This window comes from Perissodus microlepis, chromosome 9, assembly GCF_051167445.1.
Source record: "Perissodus microlepis isolate ML-2025 ecotype Zambia chromosome 9, ASM5116744v1, whole genome shotgun sequence".
In the NCBI taxonomy this organism is placed as follows: domain Eukaryota; kingdom Metazoa; phylum Chordata; class Actinopteri; order Cichliformes; family Cichlidae; genus Perissodus; species Perissodus microlepis.
This window is the reverse complement of record NC_140469.1, coordinates 27,099,333-27,116,097: the sequence shown is the minus strand read 5'-3', so window position 1 is coordinate 27,116,097 and position 16,765 is coordinate 27,099,333. Positions and strand designations below refer to the sequence as shown.

At 40.8% G+C, this 16,765-nt stretch overlaps 1 protein-coding gene across 1 annotated transcript; it reads left to right on the top strand.

Annotated features, from left to right (window-relative positions):
* The first annotated feature begins 3,885 nt into the window (after positions 1 to 3,885).
* LOC146380632 (uncharacterized) lies at positions 3,886 to 8,073 on the top strand. The gene is made up of 3 exons (XM_084940080.1): positions 3,886 to 3,985; positions 6,207 to 7,055; positions 7,381 to 8,073. Exons 1-3 carry the CDS (start codon positions 3,968 to 3,970, stop codon positions 8,071 to 8,073), a joined length of 1,560 nt encoding a protein of 519 aa, XP_084796206.1. The 5' UTR covers positions 3,886 to 3,967.
* The last annotated feature ends 8,692 nt before the right edge of the window (positions 8,074 to 16,765 follow it).

Sequence of the window (16,765 nt, the reverse complement as noted above, 5' to 3'; positions counted from 1 at the left end):
AGCTTCTTCAAGCTGCTGCCATCAGGGAGGAGACTGCGGAGTCTCCAGGCCAGGACCAGCAGACTGAAGGACAGCTTCATCCATCAGGCTGTCAGGAAGCTTAACTCCCTTCCGATTCTGCCCCCTCTCCCCTCTTCTCCTTCACGGTCTCACTGAACTCTGTCACACACACTCACACACACACACTCTCTGACTTCGCTCACTGGCCTGCACCAGTTACCAGTCACTTTGTGGAGCATTGGACTGCCATTATCTCATAAGACTTTGTTGTTATACTATCTCTTACCGTATATTACTAAATCTCCATTTGCACTATTTGCTTATTTGCACTACTCTGCCTGGTTTACACTCAATGTCATTTATCCTACTTGAATATTGTATATTGTATATTGCATAGCTTTCTTGTTATACGTAAAATTGTATTGTATTTATTTAAATTTTTATTTTTAATTATTTTATTTGCATTTTTTAATCACTCTCTTATATTTAAATGTTCATTTGCTATTTCACCTAGGGTTTGAGAGTAACGAAATTTCTATTCTCTGTATGTCCTGTACATGTGGTAGAATTGACAAATAAAGTTGACTTGACTTGACTTGATGACCCCTGAACTCACATGCACGAGCAAAGCCACTGGCTACAGGGGGACACGCACGTGTGCACTCACATGGACGTGCAGGGTGGTGGGGAGGGGGTGAGAGGTGTGGGGGCAAAAAATGCTGCCGGTATATTACTACTTACAAGGAATCACCATAGCTGATAAGGAGCTCATCATCAGCCAGCTAGCTGATGACACCACACTCTTCTTGAAGAATGCAAATCAAATCCGTCCAGCCCTTAGTGTTATTAGTGATTTCTCTGAGGCATCTGGTTTATGTCTAAATCTAAAAAAAATGTGAATTGCTAGAATTAAAGGCTGCACTGCAAATGCTATCTGTAACATTTCTGTTAAACAAAAAGTCACATACCCAGGACTGTTAATATCCAAAGACCAAAAGTCAAGATGCTCGTCAAACTTCACTCCGATTATACAAAAAGCATGAAAAAAGTTCAACCAGTGGCTGCAAAGGGATTTATCTCTGACAGGTAGAGTGTTAATTATTAAAGCTGAAGGGATATCACGACTGGCATATGCTGCTCTCTCCTTACATCTGGATAAGAAGATTATTAAAGACATCGACCGCATGCTCTTTAATTATTATATGGAAAAACAGAGATATTTTATTTCAAAATAAATCACTTTTCCTGGAAACTTAGGTCCAAAATGGGATCCTATTGGTGGCTCAGCTGGTTAATAAAGAGGGAGTACGACTTACATACAATGAATCCCTTACACTATATAATTTTCCCATCAGTGTTTGGGAATTCTCAATGGTGCTTGGTGCCATACCCTCAGGTACTTTAATGTTATATAAAAACACTGACAGTTCAATATCTACCTCAGTCACTCTCCCTGATCCAGCTGAGTCAGCAGTGGGAAAAATCTGCTTTTCACAGTGTGGGGATACAGAAATATTTTTACTGCTACAATATAACCTTCATTAACATTGCATTAATAATATAACCTACAGCATTGATATTGCATTAAGATGTTTATTAAAATCGCAGGCCTCAGATTAACCTTTCTCTTACAGGTCCAACTATGAAATTGGGTGGTTGTTACATGCATAAGATCGAAACTTGTAATTTGAACTAAATAATTCCATGTTTCTATGGTGAACGTAATTAAATCATATAACATCTGCATGAAATTCAGCAGCTTAATTTGTTCTTGTTGAGATGACATCATACAATCTAGTAAGAGTGGTTAGTTGCCTGGATCCAGCCACTATTACTGGATTGTATGATGTCATCTGTTCATTTATATGTGGATTTTTGCGTGTACTCATATGATAATTTTTTTACCCCTGGTTCTGTATGTTCATGTTCTGTTCTTTTGTAAACTTCATCTGTTTGTATGTTGTATACTCATTGTGTTTCAATAAAGCTCAAAAAAATAAAAAAGGTACGTTCTAAACGAAGCTTCAGACGTCACTAATCACGTGACTGTGGCCAAACGAATCAAGCCTCGACAAAGTGCTTCTGAAGCAGCGTGTTGATCTTTTTCACACACGCACCGGAGCGTCAGCTTCAAGCGGACCATCACTACCTCTCACATCTAAAGGTAAGTGTCAAGGCAACTTTGAACTGAGTTCAGTCAATCTTGAGTTTTTCGAAGTTTTCTGAATGAAGTTTTCTGTTGCTTTCTGTGAGAGGAGACCGTTAAAGGCGAGGCTCTCCAGAGTGTAGCAAAACAGGAAACCACAGCTGGATGTGTGTAAGTGTGCAAACGAATAGATTAGAAGTGTAAGTGAGCCACGAGTATAGAAAGGTCAAGTTTCGTGAGTTGTTTTTCTCAACACTCTACACATATTTGCATCACACGCGCGCTCTCAAGCATCAGTATTGTACAATTCTGGGCGTCACGTGAGTTGCAGGTGTTACCATATAACGGAAATCTCCATTGTTCTGTAGCAGTGGTTCTCAAACATTTCACAATGAGTTTCACCCTTACGAGCGACATCAAAGCGCAGTAGTATAGGTCTATTTAACACCACATACACATACTTGCCAACATTCAAAAGGGCTCTGTGCGTGTGTGTGTGTGTGTAAAGTTTCACAATACATGTGGAAATTTCTATTTTGTCTGTTTTTGTATCTTGCAAATAAACCTTTAAAATAAATTACATTTTATTATGTATTTATTTTTGGCCTACATCAGTAAGAAATGCCAAATTATATACACAAAGTCATAGAAATCATCACTCCCGTTATTCATGATGATTTCAATAACATCACATAATAACCTGTAACATCACATCCTGTAAGCATAGCCTGCCTGTGTCTTTTCTCTGGAAATGAACATTTTCAGCCAATATAGGTAATACATCAACATGGCTGCCATGGCTAAGTTAGGAATGTTTATAATGTAATTTCCAAAACTTGCATATGATCTGCAATTTGTAGCAGATCTACTGACTGTCACAGAGCAGCTGGAGCAGTCTCAAATGGAGGTCAGTCCACTACTGCCACCTGTGGCCAAGTGCCATAGCCTACTACTAGATTAACTCGTGACACATCTGCACCTGTTTCTATGACCACATTGAGTAGAGTCTGAGTGGCTGCACTTACACTGGTGCATTCAAATCCACCCACAAACATATTGAAAGATGCAATGTGGATTGTCAAGACTCAAACGAATCAGTAAGCAAAGACAGCAGGGATCACTTGTTTCTGTTTATTATACAGCCAGATTTACTTGTGACACACATGTGCAGCTGGCTTTATCACCTATTTTGAATTTGTTTCAAGCACAATACATTTGTAACTTTCAGTGTTTTCCGGTCTTCCAAAAGAAGAAAAAAAACCTTCAACTACATGACATGCAATTGTGTATTTGTTTTCACCTCATCATGCACTTGAAGTTTTACAAATCACCACTCCTTTTGTTAATATCATTTCACGGTCTCAGACAATCTAGTTTTTCTTACAGAGATTGAATGCACCTTCTGCGGATGGCGGTACCACACAGTGTACGTGGACTTCCCCTGTACAGAAGGCAACTACAAATGTTGTGAATGCTAAATAAACAGAAACAAATGATCCCTGTTGTCTTTGCTTAATGATTGGTTTTAGTCTTGACAATCCACATTGCTGGCATTGAATCTTTCAATGCCAGCAATGCCAGGTATCGGTGCTCAAACCTTTTGTGTTTGTTTCCAATAAGTAGCCCACCTCGGGAAGCAAAAATGTGTTCTTTTACTTGTAAGATGAACATATGCGACACTTTGACTCTTCAGTGCAGTGTGGAGCCTAACAAAGATCTGTTTTGTGTCCCAGCTGATCAGCAGGAGGAGAAGAGTCTGACGGAGCAGCAGAGGAACATTTTCAGCTACTTGGACTCAGCTCAGCCACTACAGAGAAAACAATGAGCTCAACACAGAAGGTGACAGACAGAGCAGGGCGATATGACCAAAAATATTTATCACGATATACATTTGAAAATGTGCGATAACTATATAACTGACGATATAATTGACACTAGACAAAATACTTTACAACTCCACAACTTTATTAAAAAACCCATCAATGTATTTTCACTTAAACAAGCAGCTGTTTTTTATGTGCATTAAAGTTATATAAAAATTTAACAGTGCAAATGCAAATTGCTTGCTGACAGTTTAACCAAAAGGCATTTCCAGTGGAAATTGGCCGACATATCCTGAACATAACCATGTATAATATCCTCAAAACTTAAAAAGAGGCTATACAGTCGTGTATAACCAGAATCCAGGAACAAACCAGAGAAAGAGAGACCCTGAAAAGAAGCACAGAGCACAGAGAACCTCAGTTCCAGAGAATGTGTGGTTTAGGAGACTAAAAGCTCGTTAGACACAGGTTAAATGTGAGCATAAAAGTAATGAAGAGTAATGAGAAGGACTTTAGTTATAGTTTGCAGGATTTCTATGTTATGTAAATTGCCCAAGAATAGTGTTAAGGCCAGATATATGTTACCCGTAGAGGGGGTGAAAAACCAGGAGTAAATTTTAACTCTATAGAGGCTGTTTCCAAAGAGTGATAAAAAGTAATGTAGGACCTGTTATTAGGAAAAGCTAATTATATCTGTTTGGATTTTACCGTGAGCAGTGAGGGAAGTCAGAAGTGGGTTTAAACTGGGATTCTACTTAAAAAGGGGGTAATAATTAAGGGAGGACAGTTCACAGCCCAGCGCAAACGTGAGGTGCCGTCTAAGAGCTAGATGTTTGTTATATTTTAGCTATTACTGTCACATAAAAGTAAAAACTTAATGGGATAAATTAGGGTTTATGTCGTCTTTTAAAAAAGACGAAAAGGAGGTCTGTTGGGATTTAAATATATATTCTTAGCGCTTATTTGCTGATTATATTGTGAGGCCCAACTCTGAGTACAGTCTGTGCCAAAAGTACTGACAGGAAACTACATGCTTTTGCAGAAAATAGGAGCTGCAGCTAGAAAGTGAAACTAAGCACAGTCTTTGATTTAAACTTAAAGTGTGTGTGACGTCTAGAGGAAGTATATAAATCACTAGGCTTCCTGTTTGTGCTTCAGACCTGAGCTTATGTGTTCGTGTGTTCAGGTCTCCATTCCTGGGAATGAAAAATAGAGATCATCTTTTGAGCTTTGACCACTTTGAGCCGTGTCTTTCTTTGCCGTAGGGAATACAAAGAACTGGGATTTAATACTTGTAGTTATAAAGAAAGCAATACTGTTAAACACACCACATTTTTTCTGCTCAGCTGCAGTATCCAGATGAAATACATAATCATATTACACAGTTTTCAACAAAGTGCAATTTAGTAAATGCTCGAGTTAAAAGTAACTTTTTGTAAAACTGTTATATTTAGAGCAACTTTTAAGTGGAATAAATTGCCTTATAAAATTAGAGAATTAGCAACTATTCAAAACTTCAGTGAACACTTAAAAGCCGATTTACAGAGCTTTTAGTTGTAAATATTGTAAGAGATGATTTGTTTTTGAAATTTGTGTAATGTGTCTCAATGTTATTGATATTATTATTATTATTATTATTATTGTTATTGTTATTATTGATTGCTTATAGTTTAATTGTGAAACCCCACTGTGGATGTAAAATTATGTGGATATTTTGAATCTACTTTATTGTGTAATATTTTATGTGATTGTATTTGAAGGAAGACGAGCAACATCTGTTGTGGAAACTAATGGGGTTCCTTTTGAATAAACAAATAACCAAACATAGGATTTATTATCAGTAAAAGATTATATATAAATCTATAAAAAAAATTATAGAAATATGTAATAGGAAACAACAATATGATATAAATTATAAAGTAATATAAAAGTGTGTGTGTGTGTGTGTGTGTGTGTGTGTGTGTGTGTGTGTGTGTGTGTGTGTGTGTGTGTGTGTGTACAATCAGGAGGGATGGGCATGATTTTAGTGTTTAAACAGTCATGAATTATTTTTAACACCAGGTTGGATGTAATGTGTTAGAACTACCAGCAGGTGGTGATAAGAGACCTTTAAGGTGTTTGGTGCCACACTCCACCTTCAGGTTTAAAACTAGTGTTAATGGAGGGAGTTTGAAGGTTGAGTTTGTTCCACGACTGCATTTCACTCACTGCCTCTGTTTGTATCTCTGTCACTGCAGGACCAACATGGAGCGAGAAGTCAGCGCTCTCAGGAGGCCGACAAACCTCACAGAAGAAAGAGAGAGAAAAAACACACCTGTGACGAGTGTGGGAAGGATTTTACTGGGAAGGCTGAACTAAAACGGCATCAGGTCATCCACACTGGAGAGAGACCGTTCAGCTGTGACTTGTGTGGGAAGTCTTTTTCCAGGAAGGGTTACCTAAAACAACACCAACTCATCCACAGTGGAGTTAAAGCGTACAGCTGTGATCAGTGTGGCAGAGCTTTTAATCGCAGTAGCAGCTTACAGAAGCATCTAGTGACCCACTCTGGAATTAAGGCATACAGCTGTGACGAGTGTAGGAAGGAGTTTACTTTGAAGAGTTCACTAAAACAGCATCAGGTCATCCACACTGGAGAGAGACCGTTCAGCTGTGACTTGTGTGGAAAGTCTTTTTCCAGGAAGGGTCACCTAAAACAAAACCAACTTATCCACAGTGGAGTTAAAGCGTACAGCTGTGATCAGTGTGGCAGAGCTTTTACTCACAGTAGGAGCTTACAGAGTCATCTAGTTACCCACTCTGGAATTAAGGCATACAGCTGTGACATCTGTGGAAAAACTTTCAGCCTGAGAGGGAACCGAAATATACACCAACGCATTCACACCAGACATGATGTGTACTGCTGTGAACAGTGTGGCAAATACTTTGCTACAGACGCACAGTTACAACAACATATGTTTACCCACACAGAGGGACGACCTTATAAATGTGACCTGTGTGAGAAGACTTTTAAATCTCCACATTACCTGAGAGAACACCAACAGATCCACACCAGAAAGAGACTCTACAAGTGCAGTTACTGTGAGGTATGTATTTATATTGTTATCTTGTCATTTTAGCCTGACTGTTTGGAACAACTCTGCTCATTAAACTGTGTTAGCATGTTAGCAATTCTACTGCATGGAAAAGCAGCTCTGAGTGATTATTCAGATTTTCATGTCAGTTATGATTTTAGTATTACTGTAGTATTATGGTGGTAGTATTGTAGTTATTGCAGCCCAGTAAACTGAGTGTGTTAACTGAAACAGTCAAATGTAATTGGACGTCTGCAGAGATGCTCTTTATTTCAGGCGACGTTCAGGATAAAAATGTTGAAGGACTGACTTACACTGTCTTTGTGTCTTTGTTTAGAAGCAGAGCGACACAGATGGATCCAGTTCTCAACCCTGTCATCACTGTGGTGGTGGGAAAGACTTTCGTTGTGACCTCTGTGGAAAAACTTTCAGTTGGCAAAAGGCCCTAAAAATACATCAACGTAGACACACTGGAGACAAACTGAAAAACTGCAAAGAATGTGGGAGAAGCTTCACCACATCACGTGACTTAAAACAACATGAACTGATTCACAGTGGGGTTAAAAAGCACCTGTGTGATCAGTGTGGGTCGTCCTTCACCACTGCAGGTGAGCTTAAATCACACAAACGAGTCCACACAGGAGAGAAACCATACAAGTGCAGACACTGTGACAAAAACTTCTCACATTCAGGTCATCATAACAATCATGAACGTGCACACATGGAAGGAAACTACAGCTGTGACCAGTGTGACAAGAGCTTCAGGAATCTCAGTTCATACTCCGAACACAAACGATCCCACGTTACTAATAAACTGTTTCACTGTTACCAATGTGCCAAAACATTCACCTCATTGTCTGCTCTGTGCAAACATCAGCGTGATCACTCAGGGCTGAAATCACTCCCATCACTGGATCACAGTGAATCTGAAGTGACAGAAAGATCCTCTGGTTTCAGTGTCAGACTCCAAAAGCTTGAGATCAGGCTCCACAGAGTTCAGATAGAATCATTTAAACTTGTGTTGAACTGAACTGGTTGCTGGGCTGAACTTCTACATAATACAGATTTACATGGGATCTTATTTTCTGTCGTTTTACTGAGTCAGTTTTGTCCTTTTTTCTCTGTCCTGGTTTTGCTCATCTGTAAATAATTGAAACTCAGTCAAATAGTTCATTGTTCTCCAGCAAAACGTTTTGGAAACTCATGTTTAACCTTTAAAACTCTGACATGTTTTAGCACACAAGGCTTCATCGGGGAGTTCACTCATGATTGGACCATGAGAATAAAGGTTTTTAGTTCTTTCAAAGAGAGTCTTGGAGGTGTTTGATGTTTCTGTTTTTCTGAAACCACCTGAAAGAAAAACTATTTTTCTTGCTTCATGTAGTGTGGAAGTTTTTAATGTTTCTTTCATCTGTGATGTTCTTGAATGTGCTCACATGAAGATGGTACAAATAAACTGTCCTTTTAGCTTTAGCTCCTAATTTATTCATTATTTATGGATGTAGCACAGCAGCAGTTTCTTGATTAACACATGGAGGGCTCGGGATCTGATGGTAAATAATGTTTTGTGTCCTTGTACACATCATACAGCTCAGCTGTTCCACAGATGTCAGGTTTACACAGTGGGATGGTTTGTAAGAACGCAGCTCTCCTGTGGATAAATCCTTACTCTTAGCCTCAGGACCTCACACAGTCCCAGCAGGTTTGGTCAGAAGATTTATCCCTTATACCAAAACATCACTGAGACTCCTTTGCTGTGCTGTTTTCACAAAGAAACGTAAACTGAAGACCTGCACTTACAATGTTTTAATTAGTTTAGCAGATTCAGTGTCTCCATGATCGAATCTGCTGTTTTTGTCCTGCTGTTGGTAGAAAGCCGGTTCATACTGAAATGAACTGGCTGTGTGCATCTCTGAATGTAAATTGGTGCACTATTAATAGATCACTCTGGAACAGTATCGTCACCCTAATTTGCCCACTTAGTAAATCTCACTCATAGCCAAGAAATTGAAATAAATCTTGTTTCCCTGCTGGATAGTGATCCACTGTAACTCTGCTCCTCCTTCCTGTTTAGGATTTCTGTGACTGAAGTAAAATTCCCTCCATCCATCACTTATCCCAGCTAACCCAAAGTAAAAGAAAGTTTTGCTCATCTTAAAAAAGCATTACAATAATGGGCATTACCAATGCAAACTGAATAATACAGAAGATGAAAGAATAGACTTTGATCAGTTAATAAAGCTCATGATCTTGATTCATTGTGGCTGCTACACAGATACTTCTGGGTCACTTCTCTCAGTTAGGAACCTTCCTCACCAAAACTGACTGTTGGACCACAGCCCTGGTTTCATGAGAAATTGTTTCAGCCATGATTTCTCTTCCTGTATTTCAGAGTAAAGACTGAAGTGACAAATGGAAACATGTTTAAAAAACACAATGTGAGAGAGACGTTGAGGTCCTTAGAAGTCACCCTGGGTTTTTCTGTCACCCTGCTAGATGTTACACACCTTGTTATTGGACTGATCTCTACTGCTGGACTACTCCTGGGGAGAGTAACAATACTCTTACTAATTAGCTCCTTTTCACACCTTTGGGGATATTTATTTTTGTGCTTGCAGCGCTGTGAGCCAGAACAGGGAGAGAAAAATCTGCAACAGCGACGAGCCGAATGCTTAAGTGAATCCCAGCAGCTGCACATGTGCTACGCTGATTTAGAGGATATCTTTGCTCTGGATTTATATTTATACTTTTTCATTTCTATATGTTTCTTCTTGCATCTAAACAAAGATGATTCAATTTACTAAATTTTGATGGCTCTTCGTGCTCGGGTGTAAATGAGACGTAATATTTGCTCTTGGTTTGGTTCTCCTGTACAGAACCTTGCAGAACAACAGAAACCTAAAAACATTATTTGTAGTTGTTATTCTTAGTTGTTCTGCTGCCTAAATACCACAGGGTCTAATTATGAAGTTATTGAGCTGCACATACTTTACGACCTGCTTAAGTTCGAGGTCACAGCGTCTGTAGAGCAGCTGGAACATAATGAAGTCTACAAGGTTAAAGTTTTCTCTTCTCTTATTGTTCTTTCTGCTGCTTGGTTTGATGGATCTGAGAGCTTTTGTTTTTATTACTGTTATTATAATTGTCATTAATATTTTACTCTCTAGAAGCTTTAAAATAGTGTTTGTGTTTGAAAAAAATGGATTTAAGAATTGAACAGAAACATCTGTCCTTCTGAAAATCGCCCAAAGGCACGGAGACAAAGTCAAAAGGATGCAACCTGTAACTTTCTCTTCCTTCATGTCAGTACCATCATCGATTATTTATATTAAATGCATACAGCAACAGTAACACTTTAGTTTGGATTTCATGATTTCTGTAACTGGAAAATATTTTGTTTAAAGACAGAAGTGACCGCATAGTTGCAACATTAAAGTGACATATTTAATATTCTAATAACAGATTAAATGCTGTGTTGAGGCTGTCGTTTCAGGAGGAGAGAAGCTGAAGAGAGGCATGTAAGACTGCAACTCTGCTTCCTGGTCCCAGCTCTGGATAGTCATATTTTAGGAGGTTTAATAAATTTGTCCATATTTCTAGAAATGAGATCTGCTCCATCCAAAGTGGGATGGAAGACGTCTCTCCTAACAAGACCAGGTTTCCTCCAGAAAGTTTGCCAATTATCTATGAAGCCCACATCATGTCTTGGACACCACTCAGACAGCCAGCAACTTCAGGAGAACATGTGGCTAAACATGTCACTCCTGGTCTGTATCCCAATTCAGGGTCTGCAGCCTTAAAGGCCTCATTTTAAGGCCGATTACGTCACAGCATCGCGACGAAGGCTGTCCCAATTCAAAGGCTGCTTGAAATGCGGCCCTCAAATGCGTCCTTCATTTCCCTGAATTCTAAGGATGTGTCGGTGTAGACTTCGTGGCCCAACATATCCCACATTGCATAGCGCGGCGGTGGGTGTGGATAATTTTGCCGAAAAAAAACGGTGGAAGCGGAGCGGCCAAAGAGTAAACGTTTAAAAGTAAGTACTGTTATGATGTCTCAAAAACTAGTCCATGCATTCATTTTTAGTAGGCTTGATTACTGTAACAGCATCTTTACAGGTCTACCTAAGAAATCAGTCAGACAACTACAGCTCATTCAGAACTCTGCTGCTCGAGTCCTCACTAAGACCAAAAAAGTGGACCACACCAGTCCAGCTCTGAGGTCTTTACTCTTGCTGCCTGTCCGTCAGAGGATAGACTTTGAAGTTCTGATGCTGGTCTATAAAGCTCTGAATGGTTTAGGACCAAAATACAACAGTGACCTCCTGACCCAGTATGAACCTTCCAGATCCCTCAGGTCACCTGGATCCATTTTTTTTATCAGTTCCCAGAGTCAGAACCAGACACGGAGAAGCTGAATTCAGCTTTTATGCTCCATATATCTGGAACAAACTCTCAGAAAGCCTCAGATCAGCTGAAACACTCAGTTCATTTAAATCCAGGTTGAAGACTCACCTGTTCTCAGCTGCATTTGAATAAAGCACCAAATCCACACTTTTAAGCTCAAATTTTTTTTAATCAATTTTAAATCATGCTTTTTATTTGTTGTTGTTTTTTAATGTCTCTGTAAAGCACTTTGAATGACCTTGTTGTTGAATTGTGCTATATAAATAAACTTGCCTTACTGAATATTATGTCACTTATTTATGTGCAAATGTTTAATAATGAAGAACATTAAAACATTACTGTTGGCCACATGTCGGCAAAGTTATGTGACTTTAGTGATGTTTGTACTTACTTGGTTTTAAAGTCTTTACTTTAAAATATTCGCCGTTCAATAGTCGACCTTAATCTTACAGAGAATGTGATGATTTTATGGATAATTAAAGTCAGTCATATATCCACGAACACAACAAGCTGAAAGTCAGTGATGCTGCTCAGTTTGCAGTCCTGAATATCAGGGCACAAGCAGGATTCACTGCACTGTTAATTTTAGCTATGTTATATTGCTGCCTCTGTTCAGTGGTGTCGAGCCAAACGGACTTTAACGTGTGTTTGAACGAGCTGACGGTTCACTCCTTAAGCTGAAAGAAAGATGTGTGTGCCGTCGGAACTTGATTTCAGTCTAAGCTGATGTTCGTGTTGGTCCTGCAGAGAATCAGAGTTGGAAAAGTTGTTAATGTAGCAAAAAACTAAATGTAATGCATTTTGTTCATAATCTCTTTAAAGCCATGATCTTTTTTTATCGATGTCACTGGAGTAGGTAAATGAGTCTGCAAAGTTAAAAAAACAGATTTACATTTATTGTTTATTACTTTTATCGAACATCATCCCATCCCATTTATACTATTTAAGAAATAACGTGGAAAGTATCCTTTTGTTTGCATTTGGAGACTTGGCGTTTGAACCATCCCAAATATCTGCACCAGGGAACCAACTCCTCAAGCCGGTAAAAAGGTCAAGGACACAGTTACACGATCGCTAAACTAACCTGTTTTTGAATAAAACAAAACCATATAAGCATGATCCCTGGTGTTTTGGTAGATCCCCGGTTTATGATAGCAGCAACATTAACGAGACTGAGACAGCTCTGTCTTAACGTGGCGACTTCGTTTATTGCCAAGCTGCAACAACAAACACACACGACACAACCACCAGAGGGTGCTGCATGAACCATTGAATTAGTCCTTACCATAACATCCCCCCTTCTGAGTACATTATAAACTATAATGTTTTCTGTAATAATCCACTTTTATGTCAATACTGAAATTACTGCAACTTAACTTGTAGCTGGATACTCCAAGGCTGTTACATTAACTCAAATCTGTAACAAACGTTTATTTCCTTTATTTATAACTATTATTTATTTAACTGTGGGAACTTATTCTAACTATGAAGGTGGGGTAGACAACCCAGTCCTTCAACTGAGTGAGGGGATTATTCTGCCCCGGGCTGGTCACTCAGGTGCTCGTGAGTACCTTCTACCTAAATCAAAGTCCTTAAGGTACCTCGGTGGGTTTCTGTCTCTTGTAGGATATCTTCTTTCAGTAGTCTGGTTACTTGGTGGTATAAGAGACTGCTGAACCTGGTTCGAAACAGGGCTGCTGCTGTTCTCTGGCAGGACAGGGGTTTGTTGTTCAGTTGGTTCAGTCTTGGTCCCTTTTAGTGTGATGAGATGGCTCCTGTTTCGACGTAGAAGCCCCCTCGGGGTCTCCACAAGGTAAGACCGTGGTGTATCTGCTCTGCCTGATATAGTCCCATTTGTTTTCATGTCCGTGATCCAAACTTGATCTCCTGGGTGTAGTCCAGTGAGGTCTTGTGCTCTGTGTGTGTTGTTGAACCATTTCCACTGTTTTTCTCTCTCCTTTTCTTCTCTCTCTCTCAGTTTAGTGATGTTTGTCCAGCCTGGGTTGAGGCAGGATGGAAGTACGGGAACTGTGGTACGAAGTTTCCTCCCCATCAGAAGCTCTGCAGGGCTATGTCCATTGGCAAGTGGTGTGGTGCGATATGCCATGAGAGCGAGATATGGGTCTCCTTCTTTCTGTAGAAGACTCTTTACTGTTCTCACTGCTCTTTCAGCCTCACCATTGCTCTGAGGGAATCTCGGGCTGGAAGTGGTGTGGGCAAAGCCCCACTCTGAAGCAAACTTTTGGAAGTGTTCTGAGGAGAATTGTGGGCCATTATCTGACCTTAACTCTGTTGGTATGCCGTGGAGTGCGAGTATGGACTTTAAGTGGTCAATCACTGCTGCTGATGTGGTAGAGGACAGCTTAGCTATTTCTATGTACCGTGAGAAATAGTCCACTGCAACCAAATACTGGCTGTTACTCCACTCAAAAAGATCACCACCAACTAACTCCCACGGCCGTGTAGGAAACTCAGTTGGCATGAGTGTTTCCCTGGGTTGCTGTCTCACCTTTGCACATGTCTCACATTCTGCTACCAGCTGTTGTAGTTGAGAGCTCAATCCTGGCCACCATACCGACTACTTGGCTCGTTCCCTGGACTTTACAATGCCCTGGTGACCTGTGTGCAGTCGTGTCAAAACATCTTTTTGTAATATCTTTGGAATAACTATATGCATACCTTTTAGGAGAAGTTCATTTTCAGCAGTCAGGTCCCCTGCATGCTGGTGGTATGGGAAACATGGACCTGGTATTTTGAGTTTGTCCGGCCAGCCGTTCTTGCAGTAGAGTTTGATTTGTTTTAGTGTTTCGTCTTTGTCTTGCTGCTCTCTTATTTGTTGTAGTCTCTCCTCTGTTGCAGGAAGGCCTGAAATCACCTGATGTGCATACAGGTCTATTTCGTCTCTTAATGTCTCGCCACAAACCATCCTTTCTGGTGCTCTGGACAGCACATCTGCAGTTTCTATGTGTTTGTCCGGGACATGTGAGATGGTGAAAGAGTACCTCATTAATCCAATTCTCAGTCTTTGTATTCGTGGTGGCAGTTCGTCTAAGTTCTTGGAGCCCAAAAGTGGTACTAACGGCTTGTGATCTGTCTCAACATGGAACTCAATGCCTATAAGAAAATCAGAGAATCGCTCGCATGCCCAGGTTATGGCTAGTGCTTCCTTCTCTATTTGAGCATACCTTTGTTCTGTGGGGGTTAATGCTCTTGAAGCGAAGGCCACTGGCTTGGTTGTGTCATCCTCTTGTTTCTAAAGTAGCACCGCTCCCAATCCATAGGAGGATGCATCAGCTGATACTGTTGTTTGTGCTTTGGGGTTGTAGAGTGCCAAGTTTGGTGGTTTACTCAGTTCTGACTTAATGTTGTCAAACGCAGTTTGTTGAGATTCACTCCAATACCTCATGTTTTTGGTACTGAGTAGTTCTCTCAATGTCTGTGTTTTCTCTGCTAAGTGGGGAAGGTACTTGTCTAGATGGTTAACCATTCCCAGGAATCGTCTCACTCCACCCACATCGGTGGGTGCGTCCATGTTGCTGACCGCTTTCACTTTTTCTGGGTCTGCTTTGACTCCTGTAGTGTCAATGATCTGTCCGAGGAACTTGATTGAGGTCTTTGCAAACTCACATTTCTCACTTTTCAATGTCACCCCTGCTTTTGTGAGCTGTTCAAGGACTGCGACCAGTCTCTTGTCGTGCTGGGCCTGTGTGTCAGCATAAACCAGAATGTCATCCATTTGGCAGACAACTCCGTCCAGCCCCTCCAAAGGCTGAGACATTCGTTTTTGAAAATGCTCAGGGGCTGAGGATATGCCGAAACAGAGTCTAATGAAACAGTACCTTCCGAATGGTGTGATGAAGGTTGTGAGGAGAGCTGAATGCTTGGACAAAGGTATTTGCCAAAATCCTGAGTTAGCATCGAGTTTTGAGAACAACTTTGCGCCCTCTAGCTGTCCTAGGGTGTGCTCAACTGATGGCAACATGTGTCTTTCTCTTTTCACAGAATTGTTCAGTTTGGTCAAGTCCACGCACACACGCACTTCATCTCTGTTTGGTTTAGGTACTGGAACCATTCCTGCACACCAGTCAGTAGGCTGCTCTACTCTGGAGATTACCCCTAACTCTTCCATACGAGCAAGCTCTCTTTTGACTTTGGGCAACAGGGGAAGCGGGACCCTTCTTGGGGTTGACAGGGCAAATGGCTTAGCGTCTTCTTTAAGCTCAATTTTGTATTCCCCCTCCATTCGGCCTAACCCGCTGAATAGTTTTGGAAACTGCTGCTTTACTGCCTCTACCGAAGTGAGTGACACTGCTTCTACTCTGGCCACTAACCCAAGTGCTACACTTGCTGGGCGGCTAAGTAACCCTTGCGTCAGGTCTGCTACTACATACACAGGCTGTACTGTAGTTTTGCTTGGAGTGCTCAGGTTAGCAGTAAATTTCCCTCTAACTGCTAGTGGAGACATTCCCGCCCCATACAGTTTCAGATCTGTGGGTTGCAGCTGTGGTTTTTGTGCTTTTCAGGCAAGACGGTTACGTCCGCTCCTGTGTCAATTTTGAGCCAGCAGTCCACATTGTTAACTTTTATTTTAGTCAACCACGCATCCTCATTTCTCTCTGAGGCTACTGTTCCCAAAAATGCTACCTCCCTTTCTTCACTGTCACCACCTGCTGCACGTATTTCTCCCACTGCCCCAGACCTGCACGCTCTTGCATAGTGACCTTTTTACACTGATTGCAGAGTACCTCTTTGGCTGGGCACAGGTTCTTGCTGTGAAAGGGTGTCTTTCCACATCGGCTGCATTGGCTTTTCACATTCCTCTCTGTGTTTTGTGGCACAGTCTTTCTTGGTTTGAAGTGTTTTACTTTTTCTTTAATGACGTCCACATTACAAGGATTTTCCTGCTTGAAGTTGTTTTTAAGAAGATCCTGCTGCTTCTTAACAAGCTCACTTTGGCGAATCCGTATCACTGCTTTTTCTAACGTGAGCTCCGCGTCCATTTGCAGTTGCTTCGAGAGCCTCTTGTCTCTTATTCCAACAACGAGTCTGTCTCTTATCATTTCACTGTGCAGCGCCCCGTAGCCACAATGCTCAGCCAAGGCATATAGCGATGTAATAAACCCGTCTGCAGTCTCTCCTGCTTCTTGCTGTCTTTAGTTGAACTTTGCACGTTCAAAGATAACATTTCTTCTGACTACAAAGTGTGCCTCAAGTTTGTCTTTGAGAGTGTGGTACTCGCCTCCTCTTCGGTCAGGTTCAACGAAGTGATCACGTCTTCAGCTTCATCGCCCATTGTATATATCAGAGTGATAACCT